This window comes from Xiphophorus couchianus, chromosome 10, assembly GCF_001444195.1.
Source record: "Xiphophorus couchianus chromosome 10, X_couchianus-1.0, whole genome shotgun sequence".
NCBI classification, from domain to species: domain Eukaryota; kingdom Metazoa; phylum Chordata; class Actinopteri; order Cyprinodontiformes; family Poeciliidae; genus Xiphophorus; species Xiphophorus couchianus.
Genome location: NC_040237.1, coordinates 9,324,005 through 9,349,284, shown reverse-complemented (window position 1 = coordinate 9,349,284; position 25,280 = coordinate 9,324,005). Strand labels below are relative to the sequence as shown.

General features: G+C 41.0%; 2 protein-coding genes across 10 annotated transcripts; one reads left to right on the top strand and one right to left on the bottom strand.

The window, feature by feature from the left end:
- Nucleotides 1-421: 421 nt before the first annotated feature.
- col1a1b (collagen, type I, alpha 1b) lies at nucleotides 422-19,507 on the top strand. 5 transcript variants are annotated; one of them, XM_028029338.1, is made up of 51 exons: nucleotides 422-643; nucleotides 2,444-2,635; nucleotides 3,131-3,150; nucleotides 3,314-3,349; nucleotides 3,984-4,076; nucleotides 4,295-4,363; nucleotides 4,456-4,500; nucleotides 4,796-4,849; nucleotides 5,100-5,153; nucleotides 5,270-5,323; nucleotides 5,537-5,590; nucleotides 5,677-5,730; nucleotides 5,803-5,847; nucleotides 5,967-6,020; nucleotides 6,118-6,162; nucleotides 6,276-6,329; nucleotides 7,156-7,254; nucleotides 7,380-7,424; nucleotides 7,511-7,609; nucleotides 7,712-7,765; nucleotides 7,853-7,960; nucleotides 8,615-8,668; nucleotides 8,775-8,873; nucleotides 8,959-9,012; nucleotides 9,592-9,690; nucleotides 9,779-9,832; nucleotides 10,082-10,135; nucleotides 10,249-10,302; nucleotides 10,427-10,480; nucleotides 10,589-10,633; nucleotides 10,722-10,820; nucleotides 11,796-11,903; nucleotides 12,459-12,566; nucleotides 13,487-13,540; nucleotides 13,681-13,734; nucleotides 13,844-13,951; nucleotides 14,117-14,170; nucleotides 14,724-14,777; nucleotides 14,879-15,040; nucleotides 15,117-15,224; nucleotides 15,354-15,461; nucleotides 15,541-15,594; nucleotides 15,719-15,826; nucleotides 15,928-15,981; nucleotides 16,078-16,185; nucleotides 16,423-16,476; nucleotides 16,650-16,757; nucleotides 16,991-17,270; nucleotides 17,376-17,566; nucleotides 17,651-17,893; nucleotides 18,284-19,507. In XM_028029338.1, the coding sequence occupies exons 1-51, from the start codon at nucleotides 562-564 to the stop codon at nucleotides 18,428-18,430; spliced, it is 4,341 nt and encodes a 1,446-aa protein (XP_027885139.1). In that variant the 5' UTR covers nucleotides 422-561; the 3' UTR covers nucleotides 18,431-19,507. The 5 variants fall into 5 exon arrangements, with proteins under 5 accessions (XP_027885139.1, XP_027885140.1, XP_027885141.1 ...); XM_028029339.1 differs by lacking the exons at nucleotides 13,844-13,951; nucleotides 14,117-14,170 and having other exon boundaries at nucleotides 18,284-18,483; XM_028029340.1 differs by lacking the exons at nucleotides 13,844-13,951; nucleotides 14,117-14,170; nucleotides 14,724-14,777; nucleotides 14,879-15,040; nucleotides 15,117-15,224 and having other exon boundaries at nucleotides 13,681-13,695; nucleotides 15,405-15,461; nucleotides 18,284-18,483.
- On the bottom strand, nucleotides 19,249-24,972 carry sgca (sarcoglycan, alpha). 5 transcript variants are annotated; one of them, XM_028029343.1, is made up of 11 exons: nucleotides 24,201-24,970; nucleotides 23,837-23,968; nucleotides 23,597-23,748; nucleotides 22,582-22,648; nucleotides 22,278-22,479; nucleotides 22,028-22,196; nucleotides 21,273-21,481; nucleotides 21,152-21,178; nucleotides 20,881-21,054; nucleotides 20,713-20,739; nucleotides 19,249-20,635 (listed from the first exon to the last, which is right to left on the bottom strand). In XM_028029343.1, the coding sequence occupies exons 1-11, from the start codon at nucleotides 24,235-24,237 to the stop codon at nucleotides 20,629-20,631; spliced, it is 1,203 nt and encodes a 400-aa protein (XP_027885144.1). In that variant the 5' UTR covers nucleotides 24,238-24,970; the 3' UTR covers nucleotides 19,249-20,628. The 5 variants fall into 5 exon arrangements, with proteins under 5 accessions (XP_027885144.1, XP_027885145.1, XP_027885147.1 ...); XM_028029344.1 differs by having other exon boundaries at nucleotides 22,278-22,476; nucleotides 24,201-24,586; XM_028029346.1 differs by lacking the exons at nucleotides 23,597-23,748; nucleotides 23,837-23,968; nucleotides 24,201-24,970 and adding an exon at nucleotides 23,542-23,563 and having other exon boundaries at nucleotides 22,278-22,476.
- Nucleotides 24,973-25,280: the final 308 nt, after the last annotated feature.

Below are 25,280 nucleotides of genomic sequence, written 5' to 3'. Positions count from 1 at the left end.
TAAATTACGGACTCTCTTCCCCGGATCCAAACGCATCCAAATATAACATTGCGCACAACTTTCTTAAAAATGCATACAAAGTAACTTCTTGAGGGAAAATAAGTTATGCTGGCTGAAAATCCGTTCTATCCAGATCCGCTAAAGACTTCTTAGCTGGACATTTAAAAAAAGAGTCTCAATTAAGAAAATCCACAGCAGGTAGATGATACAGGACGTCTGCAGCGCCTCAGAGCCGGTGCGTAAATAATGCCTTCCAGCATCATCCACGTTTGAGCTGGGACGTGAATTGCTTTTTGTTGAGACGGCCCATTCCCCACTGATGAAGGAGGGATTTTGCGCCCCGAACATGCAACAAGTTATGTGGTGCGCGCACGGCACCTCCCCAAAAGCTCAGCCATATAAAAGCCAAGATAAGTCATTTGTTTAAGCAGTAGGGAGTTTCTGCTGGGGTCTGGATTGGAGTTACGCACAGACCGGACCCTGCCCTATATGAGTGGTGTCTGAGGAGGAAAAAGAGGATCCCCCCCTGCCACAAAGAATCTACATGTCTAATATTTAGACATGTTCAGCTTTGTGGATATTCGGTTAGCGCTTTTGCTCAGCGCAACAGTGCTTTTGGCGAGAGGTCAAGGCGAGGATGATAGTAAGTATCCCTTTCAAACATTGTGTTCCTTTTTCTTTGTGGCCCTTTCGGGATGTGGAAAGTCCACAAGAAGATGCGCAGTTTGATGGAACTAGTCGGGATATTTGACCCGCCACCTGGCAGAACTGGGGAAATGTGTTTTCTTTTTCCACGGGCTCCTCTGGAGATCTGGAAGCGAATAGGAGCTTATAGACTGGACATTTTTTTCCACAATGTTTTCTTTTTTTTCTGCCCCATCTCTCTGGCGTGCAGACACATGTCCTACTGGAGTGCAAACCTGAGGGGAGCAGCTGTTTTATCTCTGCGCAGTGGCAGGACATGAGTTCAGACAGAGTTGAAACTCATGCAAAAGAAAACAAATATAAAGGGGGGAAAAAAACATTTTAATTAAACAATATTTAGTCTGAATTTGGTGAGGAGTTCTTTCGGTTCAGGAACTTGCACCCCGAGACAAAAGCCTCAAACCGCATCAATAAAGAGCAGACACACATCTGTGGAGAGCTTCGGGTCTAAAACTAAGAGAATATTGCAACAAATTAAGGGAAAAAATTACAACGGAAAAATCTCAAAAGTCTGACGTCGACAATGGAATAAGTTCGTCTAGACGTCAATTAATCACCATCCGGACTAGGGCGAGGGAGGCCTTCTTTTGCAAAGCAATAGTGACGCCATGTGGCGAGGCCTGGAACTCCACGTCTACCCTTTAACCCTCTCCTCTCCTGATGCCTAGCCTGCAAAATCCATCACTCTGAGACGTGATTGGACCTACTGTAATTGGTTATCAAGAAGCAGTCCATTTTTGAATGTTTTACTGGATCTGGAGCTGAGGCTTGTTTATCCACAATTACAAGGAGGAAAACTATTACCCTTCATATGATAATCCATTAGCTACTTTTCACTTCATTGAGCTCTACGTTTCTGACACCGAAGAGGCATGCAGCCAAAGGGTGGATTAAACCCAATTCTGCTCTATCAAAACTTTTTTTAAAAGTCTAGCATTTCAGTGGCTTTTAATATCACATTTCATCTGGTTACTTCAGTTTTACTTGCATAATCTTTTTAAATTTTGGTTTTTTGCTCTGCTTTTTCAAGTTGTCGTGTTAGCCAGGTGAAGCTCTGCATGTTGTTTGATATCAAATTGCCAAATAACTGTTTGTAAAAGAATCTTTTTTAAGTTAACCTATTTTAACTTAAAAAGTAATAAAACTCTGTTGATGTTTTTCAGAAAGCATGCAAGTTTTACTTCTATTAAGTTTGTTTATTTAAATTATTCCCTAAATATCTGTAGGGATGCTAACTTAACTTAAGCACATGGGAAGTAATATGTAACTATATTATTTGAACTGAAATGCTTAATGTTTGCAAAATGAACTTTTGTCATCATTTATTGTTACAAGTTGTAGCTTAGTTTCTATTGTACTTTGACAGCCTTAAGAGGAAGTGATCCAAGAGGAAGTTAAGTGTTAAGCCCAAAGGCCATTGATTTGTAGAGAAAGAAGTAACCTATAGTCTTGATCAATAACACAAATCAATTTATTTTCCTGCTGATTTTTGCTAGCATCTCTTCACCCCTAATTATTGATTTAAAAAAAAAGGGTATTGTTCGATTTTACGCAAATATTAGAATTTGTTGCAAATATTCTGAAATAGGGTTTATCAACATGCTTCTAAACTAGATGCGTCCATTTGTTCTGAGAATTTAAGTATCTAACTTGTACTTACATGTAAAAATGTAAATACAATGTCAAATTCTCCTCAAAATCCTTGACTTCATCACAAATATATATATATTTTTTTCAGAGCAATTTGGCAGCTGCACATCAGAAGGACAGTCGTACAACGACAAGGATGTATGGAAACCAGAACCCTGCCAGATCTGCGTGTGCGACATGGGGACCATCCTGTGCGACGAGGTGATCTGCGACGACACGTCCCATTGTGAAGACCCCTACATTCCAGATGGAGAGTGCTGCCCTGTCTGCCCCGATGAGGGTACTGCTCACCTGTTTTATGGTTTCATTCATGCCTTGCACCACCTCCTAGATTTGCTCCTCTGCTGCCTCTGGCCCCTAGACGTCAAATGGCTGAGCCTCTCAGCCTGTTTGCCTGCCTGCCCGCCTGTCTGAGGATTTCACATAGAAAAAAAAATCCCTTTTGGATCACATTTTGCTGAGTTCTTTTTAACAAACTTTTTAAATGCTGGATTACACCCTCTTTCTAATGGAGAGTTTATCATTTTCCCAACATGCCAGTTTGTGCAGTACCATCACACTCCTCACCCCTTTGCCCCTTTCAATTATTTAACTTGCTCTTAGTGCAGTTATGACAAAATCATAACTGCACTAAAGTCCCTGCTTAATGTCTAAATCTGCTATGCATGCTTGGCCCTTCAGCTTGACACTTCAGCTAGTCTTGAAATATTTTGAATTTAATTATGTGTGGTAGCTGTTGACCTTTCTTTTTTTCTTTTTTCTTTGATTTTTTTAGGTCCTCCCACTGAACCTACGGTATTTTAACCTTTCTTAAAATTGTATTAATGTTGAAAAACAGTTCCAAATTCATCGAACCATAACATTATATCCTAATACCATAAATTCTTTTACATCCTGCAAACAAGATTACATAATAGCTTAACTGTTTTTTTTGTTTGTTTTTTAAATGTACTTATAGATTCCAAAGGGACCCACTGGCCCCAGAGGAGATCCGGTAGGTTTCTTTTTACTTTGTTTTGTAGTCTAATCATAACTATAACTAAGGGATAAGAAATAATTGCAGAAAAGTCTGAGGCACAATTTCCAGTATTTATTTATATGCATATTAGACAATCCTGATGAGATTCCTGAAACATTATGTGCGTCTACCTTATGGTATTTAAGCCCAGTTCATGTTCTACATGTTGCTGATTATGTTGTACTTAATACATTTACAAGAAGATTTTTTAGTTTGGACCAAAAATTAGAGATGTATATGAGCAATATATGCTCTATGAATTAGGAATGAAAACTGTCAGAAACCAACATGATTGCTGACAGAGCTGCTGTGGCTTTTAACTGTAACTATTAACTAGCTCAAGAGGTCAAAGAGAGTTAATGAGACTGTGATTGAGGGTCATCTTTAAAATGAGGTGAAGGTCATTAATAACAAAGTGTTAATTACATTTTCTAAGCAGAAATGTGCTTGTATTGGACAAATAATTCTGTTTATGATCTTTTTTGAATTTATTAAATATGAAGTTCAAGGTGTACTGACACTGATGTGATGTTTTGGGCTTCTGAAAGTAAAGTAAAACATTGTCTGCATAGAGAGGCATCTAACATGTCTGGAATGCTGTTTTTCCCAGGGTCTTCCTGGTCTCCCTGGCAATGATGGAATCCCCGGAACGCCTGGCTTGCCCGGCCCACCTGGCCTCCCTGGCATCCCTGGCCTTGGTGGAGTACGTATCAGAGTTTCATCTGAAAATAAACACCTTAAAGCGTTGACCTAATTCAGCAACCTTCCTTCAGATTAAAGCATTTATAGATTGATAAAAACACTGCTCTCGTTTAGATTTCTGATATTTGCAAGAGGATTATGAGAGGCTATTTCAAGTATTTTTTTGAGATGTTTCTATGCTGAAAGAGTAACTAATTTCCTCGTCTTCTCCCCTCACAGAACTTCTCTCCTCAAATGAGCTACTTCGACCCCTCCAAGTCTAGCGGCCCACCCGTCCCCGGCCCAATTGTACGAAATTTTCATAAAGTGACCCATGTTTTTAGAGTATACAAAAATGAAAGATAAATTGATGTCTGATTTTTCTAACTCTTCATCGACAGGGTCCTCCTGGTCCCCGTGGTGCTCCTGGTCTTCCCGGCCCACCCGTAAGCATTTTTATCAGAAACATACATAATCCTCCAAACTTCCCCAGAAAGTTTTCAAAAACATATAAGTTGGTTGGGACACTAAGAACAAAGCAGAAATTTTACTCTGACGCCATTCTGGCTTGACTGGCATAAATAAGTCAATTCGGTCTGTATTTGAAACATAAGAGTCTCTGGCCAAGACATTTATAGAAGTGGCTATTGATGCACCATTACCTCCCTCTCCCCCACTTGGATCACTCAGCTCATCTTTGAATAAGATGTGTTAAAAATGTTTTCTCTTGATGTCTTTCAGGGTCCATCAGGTAGCCCAGGGCCCCAAGGAGAGCCTGGTGAGCCCGGTGCTGTGGTAGGTACACATTATACCTGGTTTGATAAATACCAATCTTACTGTGTCAGTCATTGAAACGTCATCAGTTTATAAACTGCAGCTTTTAAGATTCAAACATCATAAATGAGCATGATTATGTCTAGAGGCAAATCAATGTTTCGTTTTTCTTATATTTGACTACGTCATGTGTTATTAGTCTACTTCTGCATACCATTTGTTCACTTTTCTTCATTTTAGAATAAATGGTATTATCTGTTGGTGTTTTTAGGGTCCAATGGGTCCCCGCGGTCCCGCAGGCCCTCCCGGAAAGAATGGAGATGATGTGAGTGATTCTGTTTCCTTTTTACCTGTGCTTGCAGCTAAGACCGTCTCTCACTACCTGGCCTAGCACCTTCCTGTGTTTTGAAAAACCTGTTTCTGTCTGTGTGTCTTCAAAAGGGTGAGGCTGGTAAAGCTGGACGCCCCGGTGAGCGCGGAGCTGCTGGCCCTCAGGTGAGCCAAATTAGCGAGTCGTTGACCGTTCACCCAAAATTTCTGTTCATGTTCACATTTGCAAATTTGTGCTCATTTTATTGCTGTTTTTTTTTCTTCTTTTTTGTAGTTCTTAGTTTTTCAACCCTGATCACACTTCCTTTTCATTTACATGAGACGGCTGTCAGTTTAGGAAACTCCCATGACGACAGATTTCTTCTTGTTTTCCTGCAGGGTGCTCGTGGATTCCCCGGAACCCCTGGACTGCCTGGCATCAAGGGACACAGAGTGAGTCTTAGTGCTAATCTGCAGCTTCTGCATTAGGGTCACAAGCAGAAACATGATCTACTAATGATTCCCTATGTTGTCTGCAGGGTTTCCCCGGTCTTGATGGAGCCAAGGGAGACGGTGGACCTGCTGGTCCTAAGGTAAGACCCGTTCTCCCATCTAGATCACTTTGCCTCGTTCCAGCTGTTTAAAAGCTGACCTCTGTCTTGCAGGGAGAGGCTGGTGTCCCCGGAGAGAATGGCATCCCAGGTGCCATGGTACGTTTTCAGTCGCACCGTCCTAAAGAGCCAATTTACTATTGGTGCGACCTCTTTATTCTAAGAGGTCTGCAAAAACGAGAAGAAGTTGATCAGTTTTTTTCTCTATTCTCTTGCAGGGTGCCCGTGGTCTTCCTGGTGAGAGAGGCCGCCCCGGACCTGCTGGCCCTGCTGTAAGCACCGACATTTTTACGCTTTCTAACCTTAAACCTTCTTCAACTCGCGTGCAAAAAGCTGAACTGAGCAAAATCTGTTTGCTCTTCCATGCAGGGTGCTCGTGGTAACGATGGCAACACCGGCCCTGCTGGTCCTCCCGTAAGTTTTCAATGATTGAAACTTTCTTTTTACTTTTCTACATAAAAAGAAAGAAAGTTTTGCCTTTTCAGACCGTACTCCTCTAACGATCTGTGTCCAATCCTGATGTTTAGGGACCCACCGGATCTGCCGGACCCCCTGGATTCCCCGGTGCTGTCGGTGCTAAGGCAAGTCAAATAGGTCATATATTTTCCAGATTTAACTGAAAAAAAACCCAACTAAAAATAGTCAGAGGTTTTGTTTCCATTTCACCAGTTAAGTCTTAGTGTTCAAATGTTTTCCTCTGAATGAAGGAAAACACATCATTAGATACTACTTAACCTCAATTCTGATCCCAGTGATGGTATTTATCTCCACAAAACCTTGCGGATCCAACCATGTCGGGGGAATTGTTAATTTTTGCAGGACAAACTTAAACTATAACTTTTAAGTAAGGATATGATGGATTAATTAAACAGTGTGTTTAACTGCCAGCCATCTCGGGGTTCACTGATCCTAGCAGCAATCAGAAAACATCATCGGACCCCAGCTGGACTCTTTCCCTCAGTCGCTTTCCATTTACAAAGCATTTTAGAACTCCTTCCCTTAGATATTCCACTTCCTGGAGTTAAAACGGAATCGGAACAGCAATAACTTGCTTGGCTTTGATAACATGGCTAATAAAAATCTTGTTTTTATTCCTTGAAAACGTTTCATTTAGGTGCACTTTGTAATTATTCTATCACATTTTTGCGCTTAGACCTTACAAACTGCACATTGACTTTAAATGGGTAAATAGAACTAAATGTGTTCAAAGACATTTATTAGAACCGTTGTCTATCTTTTGGCATTAATGGGTTTTTTTTTTAAGTTTGTTTCATGTTTAATAATAAGCCAGGAAGTCCTTTTCTCAAACACATATTGCTCATTTTTCATGACACTTACTTGATTTTCAATTTATTGAATTTACTGATACTGATTTCTTTATTGGTGTTGCTTCCTTCCCTCTGACAGGGTGAGACCGGTCCTGCCGGAGGTCGTGGATCTGAGGGACCCCAGGGAGCCCGTGGTGAGCCTGGTAACCCAGGACCTGCTGGACCCGCTGGACCTGCTGTGAGTAACAGAACCTTTAATCAGTCTGACTGCCTTTAAAACAAACAAACAAACAAAAACAATCAGCATGGAAACATTTTAAAGTAGATTTCAAACATTTTTGTCTCCATGAATTTCCCCAACAGGGTTCTCCTGGATCTGATGGTCAGCCTGGTGCTAAAGGTGCTAATGTAAGTTGAGCACAAGACGCACTGATCAGCTTCATTCTGCTTAATCATTTTTGATTGTTTACACTCCGACTTGTTTTTTTACGCAGGGCGCTCCCGGTATCGCTGGTGCTCCTGGTTTCCCCGGTAACCGTGGTCCTGCTGGAGCTCAGGGAGGCGCTGGTGCTCCCGGTCCCAAGGGTAACAATGTGAGTGGACGGCATATCGTGCGCAAAAATGTCTCCCGGTCAGTGTCACAGAGATCGGAAGTGATTGGACGGAATAAGTGAAATGTGTTTCTCTGCCAACAGGGCGAGCCTGGTCCTCCAGGTCCTAAGGGAGAGGCTGGTGCCAAGGGTGAGCCTGTAAGTTTGAAACCACGATTGACAGAAAAATGAGAACCACACAGCCTTTTCTTTCACGGGTGAATAAGATGGTTCCTTCTCTTCCAGGGCCCAGCTGGACTTCAGGGACTTTCTGGCCCCTCTGGTGAGGAGGGAAAGCGAGGACCTCGTGGAGAGCCTGGTGGTGCCGGACCCCGTGGACCCCCTGGAGAGCGTGTATGTTTTTATTTCACCCCTTATTTATTTCTCTATTGTTGTTGTTGGTCACCCTTGAATTCCTGTTTTCACTTTGTAGCAGTTCTAATGCTACAATGCGAAAACAGATGTGACGAATCCAAATAAAAGAAGAACAGAAAGCAATTTTGTGGAATTGGATGTTGCAATACTTACTTGCTTTTTAAAATTATTTTTGTAGTTAAATTTTTTTTCACCTTCCCCCTCCCATATTAATTATTTCTTTACAGTTCCAACACAAACAGAGACAGAAAAAAAAAACTACCTTAAAAACACATATCTAGCAACTTGCTATATTTGAACTGTCTCAGCTTTAGCCACTGGATGGCCAAATTAAGTTATTTAATTTTGAAGACTAAAATACAACAATGTGGACAAGGTTGTGTTCTGTGGTGGTTAAATTATCCTCTTCCCAGAATCACCTTGCATCTGATGCTCACATCTGAGACGATGCATTTCATGCTCAATCAAAAAACTCGAAATTGCAAATAGACTTGCAGTCATGTTGTAGTACTAATTTCATGTAAAAGTGTCTGTAGTCCCTTTAAAATCTCTTTATTCCCGGAGCTGCTTTGGGAATACCATGTTTGACCACGTCTACTGACCTGTTTGGTGCTTTTTCTTTTTTGCTCCCAGGGCGCCCCCGGTGCTCGCGGTTTCCCTGGTTCTGATGGAGCTGCTGGTGGAAAGGTAAATGAACCAGGAGCAAGTGTTTGCAAACCTCTGGTACAGAACGTCATAAAAATAACAAAATGTACTGGATGTGATTTCTGACTCTTTGTGACCTTTGTAACAGGGCGCCCCAGGTGAGCGCGGTGCCCCCGGACCAATGGGATCTCAGGGAGCCACCGGTGAGGGCGGAAGCTCCGGCGCTCCTGGCGCTCCAGGATCAAAGGTGAGCTTTGAGACAACCTGGAACAACTCTGAAAAGAAAAGAAAGAAAAAAAATAAATGAATTTTAACTTGCTCCTCCTCTTTAGGGTGTGACCGGTAGCCCCGGAAGCCCCGGCCCTGACGGCAAAGTCGGACCTGCTGTAAGTACTGATAGCTTCTAAAGATTTGACCAGATTTCTAGTTAAAGTTCCTTCAATACTTTAGAATAGAATCACATATGAATCTCTGTCCAAACCAGAGTGGAAAAAAAACCAAACAAACAGGCTAGTTTCTGATCTCTTTACGGTTTAGCACAGTCAGCATTTGTATTAGCTTGCTCAGTTTCTAAATTAGCAAAATAAGATCCTTCATTGAAGAATCTCTTAGTTTGGTGACCATGGTTGCTTCACCTCTTTAAATAAAATCTATAATCCTATAAGGACATTTTCAAGAGATCTAAAGAAGGTCGCTCTCATACACGAGTGTGAGGCGTTCGTGTTCTCCCCAGCACACTTATTGTCTGAAGAATGAAGAAATAGCAGAACAAATAACCTAAGAGGAAGATGTGAACAAAGATTTACAGTCTTTGGGTTTTACAAGACCTAAATGAGATCCAGATGAGTGTCTCAGCCAATATCAAAACACAATGCAATGTCCTTTTGCCAGCTTTAAAAATGAATCAACCTAAATGCTTTTTTAAAAAAAAAATAAAACATTTCCTCTCCACTCCTGACCATTAGGGTGCTCCTGGTCAAGATGGCCGCCCCGGACCTCCTGGCCCCTCTGGATCCAGAGGACAGCCCGGAGTCATGGGATTCCCCGGACCCAAGGGAGCCGCTGTGAGTGAACCCTTCACCGTACCGTGTCTTTAAGGGGATTGATGGTATCCTTGGGTTGTGAGTGTGTGAACTCTGTTTGTGTGACCAGGGCGAATCTGGTAAACCTGGCGAGAGAGGACCTGGTGGAGCTGGTGGCTCAGTTGTAAGTACTACAGGCTTTTTTATTTTATTTTACTATTTTCAATGAACTCTAAAGTGATGATAAATTAGATGGATTTAACTGAACCTCTTGAAGTTAGGACTAAATCAGAATAAGCGTGCATTAGATTGGAAAGTCTGCATTAAATTGTGTTTTCTGCACCGTAACATAAAGCAAACAAACTGAAATGAATTGAAGTTGAAATATGAGCGCAGAAACATTTAATAAATATTTTGACCTTCTTCCGTTCAGGGTGCTCCCGGCAAAGATGGTGATGTTGGAGCTCCTGGACCTTCTGGACCTGCTGTAAGCAGTTTGCCTCCATTATTTTTAAGCATAAAAAAGATAATTTTGATCTTTTTTTATTAGGAATATAAAACAATAATATATTAAAAAAAATCTCCAACCTCTGATTACAGGGACCTGCTGGAGAGAAAGGAGAGCAGGGACCGTCTGGTGCACCAGGATTCCAAGTGAGTTTTTGAAGCCTTCCATCATCTAAAATGATTTTTCTTTTTTTGTCGGTTTGTCTTTGGATATACAGTATGTTCCACTTTATAATTCACACGTTCAACTGCATCTTTAATTATTGTGCAGGGTCTTCCTGGACCCCAAGGTGCTACTGGTGAAAGTGGCAAGCCTGGCGAGCAGGTATGATCTGCACCATTCATGGCTACATCTGAACTATTGGTAACAAATCGTTTGGACAAAGCAAAATTAGACCCGACAATAATTGCTCTTCCTGCTGCTTCTGATCAGGGCGTTCCTGGAGAGGCCGGACCACCTGGCCCATCTGGACCCAGAGTAAGCCCCTCTTTGTCTGCTGGACATCCTGTTTTTATATTTACAGTAAACAGAAAAAAGCCTAATGCTTTCTCTGCGTTTCCTCCAGGGTGACAGAGGCTTCCCTGGTGAGCGTGGTGGTCCCGGGCCTGCCGGTCCAACTGGATCCCGTGGCTCCCCTGGTGCTGGTGGAAGCGATGGACCTAAGGTATGGTAAAAAAAAAAAAGAGGTGGACAGAAAATTTTACAGCTCAGACTTGGAAGAGTCTTGGCCTCTGTGAAACACGTCGATTAAGGGCAGTAAACAGCAGAAACACCTGCAAATATCAGGAAAGGGAAATACAGTTCAGATGTTTCTGATTTATAGGAATCAAAAAATGCAACAAGTGAACATCCTGGGTCTGGATTTAAAATAAATTGATATGTATTAAGTGAGACCATTAATGGCTTCTAACCTCCAGGATATGTTAAAATGGGTCGTGATGGGAGCCTCTGATAAGCAGAGACCAAAACCAAAATGACAAACGAGACTATTGGAGAATCCTGTTGATTCTTGTAGAAAAAAGGGGAATTTTCTGCCTTTTAGGCTTTTTATTGGAAACAAAACAGTTATGCTAGGGAAACAAGTGTGTTTACATGGGTGTCACTTCCTATTTATTCAGCTCAGCCTGTGATGTTTATTTGATGTTTTTCAGAAAAATATGGAACGCGCATCCACATTCATGCTGATCAAATATCGATCAAACCACCATTTTGTACTGCGTCTGAAAATTAGTTTTCTATTATCTTCTCTTAGTTGTGCGACTCTGAAAAATAATGTTTGTGTCAACAACAGTCACTGGAAATGGGGTATCATATAAAATCTCTGGAGACTAATAAACAATAAAATGTTTACTGTGTGCAAGATTTGAGCATTTCTACAAAGATCTACCAGATATCTGTAAATGTGAGCTGGAGTTTCCCGTTTGTTTTACATCCCTGCTGTGGTGCGGGTTCTGTAAAAACCCTTCACAGATTGCGACAATGCCTGCCACTAGGGGGCAGCAGCGGGGTAAATTCAGTAAATTGCAACTTCTAAGAACAAACTTCAAACTGCACTCGGTCTCCAAAGTCCTGATCTGCCTCATCCGAGTCCTATATAGGGGATGATTAAAATGTATTTTCTTTCTTTTTACCTGCACAGGGAGAGCCTGGAGCTGGTGGCGCCCCCGGTAGTGCGGGACTCCCTGGTATGCAGGGTATGCCTGGAGAGCGAGGATCTGCCGGTATTCCTGGACCCAAGGGAGAGAGAGTGAGTATAACAGCCAAACAATTTGGATAGATTAATTCTGCTGTGTGACAGCATTTAAAACTTTCACTTTGTTTTACTTTCTTTTAATATTTGCATTGTATAAACTTAGTGTAAGCTAATAGGTTTTTATCTTTCTTTGAAAAATATTTCCAAAACTTAATAAGTAACCCAATATGCCTCTGATAAAGTAAAAATATCAGTGTTATACTGACTTATTGATTGGCATTTAAATAATATCACTCTTAGATGTTAGAAATGGAGATATGCTGTTGGAATTTTTTTTTCTTGTCACAATAATAGCAAATTTGTTGTTATAATTGTTATGAACTATCATAATAAATGTTTCAAACTTGGGGTTCTAATAAACACCAGTAGGCATGGATAACAGTATGACCAGCATGGTTAACCCGGTTAACCCTAAACTGTGTTAAGAGTTCATCACTGAAGAATCTTAACTCCTTTTTTTTTTTAAAAATCCATTTATATTGCAGTTTGTTAGTCCAGCTAGCATTGATTTTCACATTCAACTGTTCAACGACACTTTTCTCTGTTTAGGGAGACGCTGGTGCTAAGGGTTCTGACGGCGCCGCTGGCAAAGATGGCGTGCGCGGTCTGACTGGTGCTATTGGACTTCCTGGACCTCCTGGTTCTCAGGGTGAGAAGGTAAGATCAAGGGTGATATTTATCTTCATCCACATGTATCTGGTTTCAAACCTTTCCACCAATCTACATCTGCTTCTTAAGTTGTTTTTTTCTCACATATACAGAAAAACAATCTACATATGGTATTGTTTTGAATCCTCTTAAACTATGTTTAACAAACAGCAAATGTATGTAATTTATGTTGCAATATAAACAATAAAGCGTAGTTAATGTACTAGTCTGCTATTGTAGCGCCATGTGCAACTAAAATCTCTCCTCACCAATTATTTTATTACACTATTTTTTTTTTTATTCATGGATATTCTTATATCCAGGTTGAGATTATACATTGCAATCAAACAATCATAAATACAACAGTATCCCCAAAAAACAAAGCTAATATTTAGCATAATTGTGTAAAAATCCAAACAATGTTGGTCTTAAATTTTAAATTCTATACAGTTATAATGCCTTAACCGTCCTTACTGATTAGAATTTTCAATTTGCCCTTAAACAATGTTTATTTTAGGAAATTTAAACTCTTTGCCATTTTAGAATTTATTTTTATTTTTGTGCATTGAATGCCAACCTCAATTGCAATAATCTTACCAGAACATCAAAGGCAGACTGGAAAAGTCTGAAGGTTTTTGCTGCTTATGTTAAGAGCATTTAGGATATTATCACTAAGATGATTTATGAAGAGGGTGAAGAGCATGGATCTCAAAATGGCACCCAAGGGACTCCTTAGGACCAGTAATAATCACTGTGTTCAAGTTGATGAGCAATTAAAAAAATATATTACAGCACTCTCAGACAAATTTCTAACTTTAGTCTGTCAACATACTGCATCATTCATATATACTGTAAGTGAATGTGTCTTGTATTTGTTTTTATGATTTATTGTTATTTTGTCTACTGACTTTCTTCTCCTCTGGTTTTAGGGAGAGTCTGGTCCCTCTGGAGTCGTTGGACCCTCTGGTCCTCGTGGTTCCCCTGTAAGTTATTTTCTAAACACAAAGTCTTTAGATTGCTGCAGTGGTCTTGATTAATTAAAAAGAATGTGAGACCTCAGTGCATGATGAGGGATGCAGCATGTCCGAAGAGACTGAGCTGACCTTACTGATGACTCCAACAGGGTGAGCGTGGAGAGACTGGACCTGCCGGACCTGCTGGATTCGCTGGACCTCCTGTAAGTAAAATGCAGATTGGAGTACAGACTGAATTCATGTGCGACCAAAACATGGACTCCAATTTTTTATTTTTTATTTGATTTTTTTTACCTTTTCCTCCCATTTCAGGGTGCTGATGGTCAGCCTGGTGCCAAGGGAGAGAGTGGTGACACCGGACCAAAGGGAGACGCCGGCCCTGCTGGACCTCCTGGACCTGTCGGATCTTCCGGTCCTCAGGTTTGTCACTCTTCATTCAGCATAAATAGCATGTAACCATGTAATCCAATATAAAATAATATAATTAAACATCAATGTATCGATGTGACAGTTTGTCCTTCAAGAGGTTTTCGTAACTGCTGTCTTATTTTCTGATAGTTTTTTTAATACATTTTTGTTCAACAGGGACCTGCTGGTGCTACTGGACCCAAAGGTGCTCGTGGTGGTGCTGGACCTCCTGTAAGTCAACGTGCAAATATAGAGCAATTCCTGAAAACATATCTGTAACTAGTGGTTCTTCATCTAAAGAAAAATAATACAGGAGTGCTAAGAAACACGTGGACTCCATGAAATCCAATATGGCAAAAGATAAAATTTCTGGATTATGTGCCTTTTTTATTTGCACTCCTGATTTGTTGAGTTTTTGCTAACAAAAACAACAAAAAAAGATGGGGTCTGTTCTGATGCAGGACAGTCCAGTTCTATATTAAAGTGTTTCAAAATTTTAGCAATAGGGTTTAGCAAGGTTCTTTCAATAATTGGTACTGAAATAGCAACTGCCTTTAAATTTGGGAAGTATTTTTTAAAAATGTATGTATTGTAAAAGTTTATTTATTTCTCTATCTCTATTTAAATTCAGTTGTCAAAAGACAAAATTCAACAACCAAAAACTGGATAATAGCCTATCATATTTTGTTGTAGAAAATATCTCCTGTTGTATCTTAACTTAAATATTCTCACTTTATGTTTCCAGTTAAATTTAATGTCTCATCATATCTGTGTGTCTCCACAGGGTTCTACTGGTTTCCCTGGACCTGCCGGCAGAGTTGGCCCCCCTGGCCCCTCTGTGAGTTTTAGAATCATCACATAAATTAGCTTCTACATGGCCGTAGAGTGAAAGCTAATGGAGTTCTTCTGTCTTACTGTGACCTTGTGGTGTGATTCTAGGGAGCTGCTGGACCCCCTGGACCCTCCGGACCTGTTGGAAAGGACGGACCCCGAGGATCCCGTGGTGAGACCGGCCCTGCTGGTCGCCCTGGTGAGTCTGGTGCTGCCGGTGCTCCCGGTCCCAGTGGAGAAAAGGGATCGCCTGGCTCTGACGGATCCCCTGTAAGTACTCTGCACTTTACCGCCATTCGTTTTGCGCATGACTCAACCCCACTGACTGCCGTGTCCCTCTGTGTAGGGTGCCCCCGGTCTGCCTGGACCCCAGGGTATTGCTGGAGTGAGAGGTATTGTAGGTCTCACTGGACAGCGTGGAGAGCGTGGTTCCTCTGGTATCCCTGGCCCCGCTGTGAGTATTCTTGACATCTGTTCTTATTTTCTAAATCTTGATGTAAGTGCTAAATTTAACTTAGGCTCTCTAAAGCCGTTCACTTGGCACTTCCCTGCCTGACAAAAAACAATTGCCTGTTGTTTTTAGGGTGAGCCTGGTAAGCAGGGACCTTCTGGCCTTGTTGGTGAGCGTGGACCCCCTGGACCTGCTGGACCCCCTGGACTGTCTGGTGCCCCCGGAGAGGCTGGTCGTGAGGTATGAAGCTTGAAATCACTATTGTTTGATATTTCCTTTCGATTAGTTTTGAATAACCAGTTTTGCTGCTCCTCTGCAGGGATCTCCTGGTCATGATGGTGCTTCTGGCCGTGACGGTCCTCCTGGCCCCAAGGTGAGCATTTACTCTTTAAAAAGGGTTATTTCCCCCCAAATCATATCTACAAATGGAGTACTCTTCCTTATATGTCTGAAAATGTAGATCTTAGCTGCCTGGCTAACAGACATATGCTTTATAGGGAGACCGTGGTGAGAGTGGCATGGCTGGACCCCCTGGACCTCCTGGTGCTCCTGGAGCCCCCGGAGGTGTCGGCCCCTCCGGCAAAAGCGGTGAACGCGGAGAGAGTGTAAGTCCCCATTGATGCTGGTGCTTTTTTTTAATTAAATTTGTCCCAAACTTCTGTGTGTGTGTCTTTTTTTTTTGTATTAAACCTATTTCCTTCCTCAGGGTCCTGCTGGTCCCGTTGGTCCTGCTGGTATTGGTGGGCCCCGTGGTTCTTCTGTAAGTTCGTCAATCTATAGCATATGAATCCCAGTTATCCATGTTAGGTCTCAGAGTTGTGCATTAACATGTCATGGCATCTTTGGGAATTTTCAGGGCCCTGCTGGTGCTAAGGGAGACAGAGGAGAGGCTGGGGAGGCTGGAGATAGAGGCCACAAGGGACACAGAGGACTCAGCGGACAGCCTGGTCTGCCTGGACCTCCTGTGAGTCTCTACTACCACTTATACATTGCTGGAAAACAACAAAAAAAACATATCTCCTCTAAGAGATTTATGATCCCTTAGGCATTCATTTCCACATATCATGACATGACAATCATATTCGATACATTAGAACACTACTGAACACTTTATATTGATCAGTTACTCACATATTGATGTTTTAAAGCTTTTAATGATGTTAATTATGATGAAAACATCTTTATCTTTACCTGCTACCAGGGAGTTCATGGAGACAGAGGACCCGCTGGTGCTTCCGGACCCGCTGGACCCAGAGTAAGTCCAGCTGCTTTGCGTCACCATGCCAATATTTGAATATACCACAAAGCTTTTACTAAGAAGCAAAAGTACTTGGAATTCCTTCATTGTCTCAAGATAACGCCTCAAAGCATCGAATCTACTAATAATCAACAAAGTTAAGCTTATAAATGATTTGTCTTTCATTTTAGGGACCATCTGGAAACAACGGCAGCCCTGGTAAGGACGGTCAGAACGGTACGCCCGGACCCATCGGACCCCCTGGACCTCGTGGTCGCAATGGAGAGTTGGGACCTTCTGTGAGTTTCATTACTATTAGAAACTTTTCTAGTAAATTGGTGTAAACATTGCGAAAGCAGAAGGAATCTGAAGCTATATAAGATTTTTCAAATGGCCTCTTCAAATCTAGTCATTTTCCATTGGGAAGAAGTCTTTTAGGGACAAGTTAAGATGTCTGGGTGACTTTTACAAAAGCCCTTAGGAACCCCTGCTGTAAGTCTGCATATTTCATTACTGTCTTGTCTCAAAACAGGGTCCTCCTGGACTTCCTGGACCCCCTGGACCTCCTGGAGCCCCTGGCAGTGCCTTTGAATTCGTCGCACCACCCCAGCAGGAGAAGGGCCCAGATCCTCTCCGTGGTGGCTACCGCGCTGATGACCCCAACATGATGCGCGACCGTGACATGGAGGTTGACACCACCTTGAAGACCCTGACCCAGAAGGTCGAGAATATCCGCAGCCCCGACGGCTCCCAGAAGAGCCCTGCTCGCATGTGCCGTGACCTGAGAATGTGCCACCCTGAATGGAAGAGCGGTGAGTGAGGATCAGAGTTCATAGACCTTTTTTAGTACCTTTTACCAGATTTAGATTTTGATCAAACCTGAAACCCTCCATATATTTTTATTTTCTCGGTTACAGGCACATACTGGGTTGACCCCAACCAGGGCTCTTCTCTGGACGCCATCCAGGTCCACTGCAACATGGAGACTGGAGAGACCTGCGTCTACCCCATCGATTCCAACATCCGCATGAAGAACTGGTACCTCAGCAAGAACCTCAGAGAGAAGAAGCACATCTGGTTCAGCGAGTCCATGACAGGTGGATTCCAGGTGAGAGTCGCAGTCACAAAATCCCTCTGATTACTTTTAGTCAGTACGATCAAAAAGTGACTTCTGCTTCTACCCGTCACACAGTTCCAGTATGGCACCGAGGGAGCTGATCCCGAGGACGTCAACATCCAGATCTCCTTCATGCGCCTGATGTCCAACCAGGCCTCACAGAACGTGACATATCACTGCAAGAACAGCATCGCCTACATGGATTCTGCAGCAGGCAACCTGAAGAAGGCCCTCCTTCTCCAGGGCTCCAACGATGTCGAGATCAGAGCCGAAGGCAACAGCCGCTTCACATACAGCGTCAGCGAGGATGGCTGCTCGGTAAGTTCCCTCTGTCTTCGTATTGACTCATATTTATACACTCACACAAATGTATGGCCAATTTGTGATCTGAATAAGGTTTAGAGCAAAGACGATGCGTATAGGAACTTACTAGCATTACTTGCTAGCATAGTTAGTGTCGCTAGCAGCAGCAAAGTAGCACTTTCTTTTGCTTTACCTGGAGAAAGTTTGAGCTTTTCCAATCAAGAATGTCCCAAACAAACATGAGTTGTAAGCTCAATGAAATAAAAAAAGGACCTTTGCTTTTTTGACTAATCAAATTCAAAAGTGAATATATCAGTTGGATAGCTGATTTTTCTGTTTATCTCTATGAATTTATTAAGCTATTAGCGACTTATGTCTGTTTTTTCTTTCTGTTTCTCTCTATAGTCACACACTGGCACATGGGGCAAGACAGTCATCGACTACAAGACATCGAAAACATCCCGACTGCCCATCATTGACATTGCTCCTATGGATGTTGGTGCACCCGATCAGGAATTTGGCGTTGAAGTTGGCCCCGTTTGCTTCTTGTAAAAAAAAAAAAAAAAAAAAATGAAAGAAACATGGACATGACATTGTTGTTTTTTTCTAGCAGTCATCTCTAAAACCTCTTTTTTTTCTATGCAACCAAAACTCATTTGGCCGCCATTGGTCCACAATGCTTTAAAACCACTCCACTGAAGACGGTGTCTGCATTTTTTTTCCAACCCTGAGATGCTTTTTGGGACTGCTACTTCATCTGCAAACCAACCACACAAGGACACTTTAAATAAAACTTTTTGATTCCACTGGCAACAAGAAAATAATGTACGTATGTGTAAAATTTCCCCAAAGGAAATGATTAAAAATAAGAGAAAAAAGAAAACAGAATCAGGTGACTTTTTACCTATTTCCTACCACTGCAGAAGGACTTTGAAAACAACAAATGATATGTACCATTTTCCTGGTGTTAAATAAATTGTAAAAAGTGTGGAGTGTCTTGTTGATCTAAATACATATGAAAAACACCTGAATTTTGGACCAACAAAAGAACAAGACAATTAAACTTACCTTCACTGCAATGTATAGATGGCTACCTCAGAGTCACCCCCAATTTTTCTTTAGAAATTGCCTATCGGGGGACATTAAACCATTTAAAGGTGCTATTACTAATCCAATGAGGTCCAGTTATCAGTATTTGATGATCAAACTCTCACTCTCATACTGTAATTGTTGCCACTAATGCCTGCAGAACTTTGGTGCTACTAAATTCACTCATTGTCTTGTTGTCTATGCAGTGCAATTGTTTTCTTCTTTGAGTGTTGGTTTGATGACAGAGGCGATTGCTGCAGGTGTGATGCATGCAATTCGTGTCTTTGTAGATACAAGCGAGTGACTTCCCCGCCCACATGTTCAGTGTTTGAAAACTCCTTAAATATCCTTGAAAAAAAGAAAGAAAGAAAAAACACTCAAAAGAACAGCACACATCTTCCCGGTTGTTTATGTTTCATTGATGTCTTTTTTTGCAGAGAGTTTCTTAAAAATGGAAATTGAAGCAGACCGACTTTCATGGTTTCAAGGAGAGATTCTGTACTTATTTTGTACATGTATAATAAATCAAGATGTTTTTAATTATTTTGGGTGCTGAAATAAAGCATGTGAAGTGGTCTACTTGGTGGCAGAGTTTTCACTGTTGTTAAAACTTAGATTTATGTCTTTCATTTAAGACCATGTTTTATACTCTTAAGAGAGCGAGGCCTTTGACAAAAAGCTACATAAACATTTTGTGTTGCAGTGAAGCAGTTTCTGCTTCTGACAAGCAGCAGTGAAAACAAGGCCAACATCTGATTGAAAAAAAAAGACTTTTAGTTTAAGTTCTCCAGTCATCAGCTTTGCTAGTGGCATAGCTGCACCTGCAACCTTGGTTAATCCTCCTGCAGAAGAATATCTTTCATTATCAGACGACCAAAGATATCTAAAGAAGATAAAGCTTTTGTTTTTACCGAAGGGAAAAGACAGCCACCTGGTGGCTATTATGTGCTATAACAACTATGGCGCCACAAAAATACAAACACAAACGTGTTTATTTTATTATTAGGTTATACAGAGTAATGAAAAAAAAACAACCTTGCTTTATCAGTCAGACTTATGACGGATTTAAACCAGTGAGATGTTCAAAGCTCAGGATATTGTTTCATAACTTAACCCTGCTTTAAATTTCTCCACAACTTTGTTCTTGATATTTCTGCTGTGTTCCCTGGTCTTCATGATGCAATTAAACACTGGTGAACACTTTTTATAAATTAACAATTTATTGAACTGGATTTTATTTAGAGGTTTCTGTCGGGGACTGAATGCGAATGCTTAGATGCAGACGACAATCTAATGTTAAAGCAATAATTTTGGTTGCACTGGTTCATTTTTGGTTCATTTATCCACCTAATTTGAAAAGGTATTCTTCAAAGGTATTCGAGGAGGGGATCATTTGACAATAATAGTGAACATAATAATTTGATTACTACAAAGAACAAGTTCAAAGGTCAAGAAATAAGTCTTGAAATGGGCAAAACAATATAGAATAAGCTAAAAAAAAAAAAAATGAAAACAAGCACAAATCATGAACAGCAAATAACAATATGATAAACTGGTTGTTTGGTTAATTGTGCTGCAAATAGGTAATTCCAAAACTTATGTATATGAAGCAAAGTGAATTACTTTGCGGAGCTTCAAAGATGCTTTATCTCTGACCGACATCACTTCCTGCAAACAAGGACGACATGAGAAGGAATGGAGTTATTGGTGTTAGCGAATGAAGTGAATGTAGTGATTTGGTTTACCTGGGCAGTGTGTCACTGTAAGGATCCCTGTGAGAACAACAGAAAAGTGAGACATCATAACCAAAGAAACATAAACTCATCACCAACTTTAATGCGTTTATCAAACGGTGGAAATTAGGAAGGCTGTTGCAGCTCAGAACAATAGCAGTTAGCAGGAGAGTTTCTCACTGTTGGGCCATGATGAGAGGGATGCTGTCTGACTGCACCGGTGACGCCCTCTCTCCTGTGCGGCTGTTAAACATGGGGAGCGTAGAGAGGGGAGGAGGGACCCCTCGTTGGGCGGCCATGCTTCTCAGCTCCTCAGTGTTCCCATGGATGGTTTGTTGATGGTACAGCTGGATGCTGCAGAAAGCAGAGTATCATATTGAGGTTCGTGTAGTATCTTGCAAAAGCATTCACGTCCTCTTTTTTTTAGATTTTGAAAAGTAAGTTTACTTACTTGTCTGTTTTTGCATTCCTTTTTGCACTAAAAACAAAATGGAAAAAAAACAAACAAACATTACATGAATGTAAACCATCATTTCTCATTTTTAGTTTGGGCATTCAAAACGAATACTTACACTCCCTCACGCCTGCCATACAGGATGTAGGCCAGCAGCAGACACAGAAGGAAGGCAATGATCAGGGGCACAATCACAGACACAATGTAATCTGGGAAATAGTCTCTGCTTGGGGGAGACTCTGGAGGGTCGAAGTAACCCCCGTCCTCTAATATTCCAGAGCCCATTGTCGGAGCAGGCGGAGCAGGCTCCATCTTTGTTCGGTCAAACTGCAGAGGGAGACAACCAAGTATAACATCTAGTCATAGCAACTGTGAGGAACAAACATGGAATGATGGTGAAGTGTTTACTTCTTGTGGAATGGACTTAAAGACCTGGCTTACCAGCTGATACATCTAATGGATCTCAGAATAAGAAATATGCCATAATAGGACACTTTTAATCCTTTCTTGAAGTGATTAGTTTCAGCATTTGGTCTTCTGGTAAAATTCTTTATATCTATCAGATTGTGACAAATACAGCTTCATTCAGATAACCCCAAAATATTTTCTGTTGGATTTAAGTCTGAACTCTGGGTAGGTGATTCCAAAACTTTTTATTTTTTATGAGGGGGTCATTCTTTAGTTGATTTGGAAGGTTGTTTAGACCCAAGCATTTGTCTTAAAACTTTAACAAAAAAGGCCAAGTTGAATATTATGTTTTCCTATCTCTTATCTTATGAATATTTAGTTATTTACTTATTAATATACAGTTTAAACATTATGCTTCAAAACAACTAAAGGGATGATCTTGGTGAAGGGAGTTTTTCCTCTTACCAGCTTCGTCTTGCACCAGGTGATGCAGTTGCTGGGGATTTTGCAGAAGTGGCATTCTCCAGGTACCTTCACTCTGTCCCCTGCTGCGCACTGCCGTTGGTACTCTGGCGTCATCACCCTCTGCAGACACCTGGAGAAGTACTTCTTTGACCCCACCTTCACATACACACTAAGACAAGACAGATTTTGAATAAACAGAAACACAGATTTCAGAGCTTTTGCTGGCTTTTGTACAGATGACTCTGTTTACCCCTCATAGTGTCCTGCAAGAGGGAGGGGAACTCTGCCTCCGCGGTCGAGGGCGTTGGTAATGTTGACAATTTCCAGCGCCTCATTGTTCCACAGCTTCTGCAGATCCTGCTTTATCTCACTTTGAACAGAAGAGGGCAGCACCTTCTCAATCTCCCTCAGCTCGATGAAGAACTCCGCTTGATAGGGCAGCATCTTCTCTGTTAGGTAAATCTTGGATTTTATTTTTTTCCACATCTCCTCATATTCTCCTGCCTCACACATTGTTGTCTGTAGACTTCCATAAACAAAAAAAACATACGTACCTGGAACAGCCTTGATGACGAGAACGTTTCTTACTGTGTCATAACTGTTTTTGTTGACTGCATAAATCTGGAGGAAATTAATGACAAATCTGTTAACTTTAGCTATTTTTTAAAAAAATGTAGAACTCTGCAGAGTTCAGTGGTTTCTTAGTTGGTACCTTCTCACTCAGTCGATGTTGATGTGAAGCTGGTTTCACTCTGGTTTCCACCAACATTTTACAGATTATGACAGATTTGAATTTAAAGTTCATCCTGACCATCCAAACTAATTTACTTTCAGTTTGGGACCGATTGTCACAGACATTAAACCTAGTTCTGGGAGGCTTACAATGGATTCCTTAAACAGTCATCTGACAGTTTTTATAGACTGCGCTTAAAAACAAAATATATACCAGGAATTCAACCAGAAGGAACACCACCAGTTCGGACAAGAAGTGTCATCAAATATCCAGACAGAATTGAGCCAGAAGTTTTTAGATTACCACAAAATATGTGTGATTTCTCTGAAATCTGCTATAGAACATTTACCCAATTATTAGAATGTGTATGCATATGTTTTGAGTCTGTAATTATAGTTTTGACACAAACACAATAAATTCAAACTTGTCAGTTACATTTTTGAGTTTTAACATTAATTGAAGTAGTCCCCAGGTTTAAAAAAAAAAAAAACAGCATTGAAAAGCCCATCAATAATATGGTTTTCACTCATATTTTGAGTTTATCTGTTTGAACTAGATATGTGGCTTTCATCTTTACTTAACCAGAAAAACTTATTTTTATCTATTAATATATTCTATTTAATTAAAACTACAGATACTTTGAGATACTTTTAGATTTTTTCTTTAAAGAGGTTTTACAAGTTTTTTTTTTTTTTTTTCTTTTTTAATCTAATCTTAAAATAGCTGCTGGAGAATCAGCCCAAACCTTTTATCTCTACAGATTTGACAGCTTGACACTTACTGCCATTCTAATTGTCTCTAGCTGTTTTTGATGTTGGTACAGAAAAACTCCAGACCTCAATGAAGGTTTTTCCCGGAGACGTTGGTGTGCCGTACAGGAAGCCATTTTCACTGGGATGCCTTTGGATGAAGCGGAGCCACTCTGGGAGGTCAGGAAAATACTGCTGGTTGCACTTAAAAATCATGGGGTCATCGTGGAGGACGCCGGCTGTAGACCATGGAAAAATAGATGTGGCAGTGTGAGAAAAGTGTATTTTTCGCTGTCTATTGTTAAAAATGAGCACATCAAGACTTACTGTAGAGTTTTAGCGAGTAGGAATCGAAGTCCTTCTGGAAAGTTTCTCTCATCACTTCATATGTAAACAACCTCCCCACAGAAGTGGTCAATTTGATTTCGGCACTGATCCCACACAAGCTGGCAGCGAAGACTGAGTGGAAGTAAAACAAAACAAAAAAAGACATAATAAAATAATAATAATAATAATATTTGTCAAAATCATAAAAAATGACTAAAGCAGGTCAGTTGTTTAGTCACATCACTGCATGGCTGATATCACGGGTAATATTTCCATTCAATAACACAGACTTAAATGTAAGACATGAAGCCTATTTTTGGTTTCTTTAACTACATGAAACTTAACGTTTCAGAGTTAAACTTGCCTGCTGAAATGAAAAGCCAGCTCCTGAATCCCACCATCTTGTTTTTGGCCTTTGACTGACGGAGCCAAGTGCAGAGGGGGCAAGTGGGGAGTTGCCACACGCCAAAGTTATTTTTGCCTCACTCATCTAACAACATCCGTGCTGGCGTCTGTCTGTAAATTGAGGACTGTAGTGAATATTTGACGAGGAAAAAACAACACTTTTTTTTTGTCTGTTTGCTTGTTCTACATGTGGAAGAAAAACTGTTAAGAGGCAGCAAAAGATTTTAGACTGAGGTGGAGGTTCATCTTCCACCAGATCAACGACCCTGAGGACTGTTGAAATGAAATGGTTCCGATCAAAGCCTGCTACAGACTCTAAATCTGGATCTTCACCAAAGTTAACAGGGCTTGAATTATTTAGTAAAAAAGAAAAAAAAAAGAATGAGCAAAGATTTCAGTTTCTAGAACTACAAAGCTGAGAGATGTATCCAAAAGACCTGAAGCTAAAAGCCGATCCTACAAAATACTGAGACCAGGGAGGATGAATATAAAGTCACTTGTCAGTCTGTAGTTCTTGACTCCAGTACGTTTTGACTGCTTATTGGTCATCACCTGATGCCTTGACATGCAACTTTAGGATAGAAAGAACATGTATCATATATTAATTATATAAATTAATATATGATGCATCTTGAATATGGCGCAGCTTCGAAATGAAAACAACCCTTTGGGCAACTTTTTAACACCGAATCTCTTAAGCCCTGTTTTAAAGCTGAACATAAAGACAATGCTTTCTAGTGACGGCCTGCAGCACTGAACATGTCTGTCGGGTGAAGATGCACAATGCAGGAAGCAACAATCTGAGCTGCAAATAACAGGCGCGCTATTGGTCGAGAGGGTTTGACGTGAGCGAGACGTCACTGGGTCCTAACGCCGTCGGTTTAGTCCACAGACGGTACTTTGGAGCATCTAGGAATAGTATCCACTAAAAGTCTTTTACATTTTTCCTGTTTTGTAAACGGAGGCCGCAGTAAAACCAGTAGCTACTACGACGCTCCCTCCTCCCTCCCCTTGTTGTCATTTCTACGTGTTTGATTTA

Excerpts from the sequence above, each read along its gene's own strand:
- col1a1b (XM_028029338.1), top strand. The coding sequence starts at position 562 with ATGTTCAGCTTTGTGGATATTCGGTTAGCGCTTTTGCTCAGCGCAACA. Across the intron at positions 6,330-7,155 it reads CCGGTGCTGTCGGTGCTAAG|GGTGAGACCGGTCCTGCCGG; the intron begins GCAAGTCAAATA and ends TCCCTCTGACAG. Across the intron at positions 17,271-17,375 it reads CCACCCTGAATGGAAGAGCG|GCACATACTGGGTTGACCCC; the intron begins GTGAGTGAGGAT and ends TCTCGGTTACAG.
- sgca (XM_028029343.1), bottom strand. The coding sequence starts at position 24,237 with ATGGTGGGATTCAGGAGCTGGCTTTTCATTTCAGCAG. Across the intron at positions 22,649-23,596 it reads CGGGAAAAACCTTCATTGAG|ATTTATGCAGTCAACAAAAA; the intron begins GTCTGGAGTTTT and ends AATTTCCTCCAG. Across the intron at positions 21,179-21,272 it reads TATGGCAGGCGTGAGGGAGT|TGCAAAAAGGAATGCAAAAA; the intron begins GTAAGTATTCGT and ends TTTTGTTTTTAG.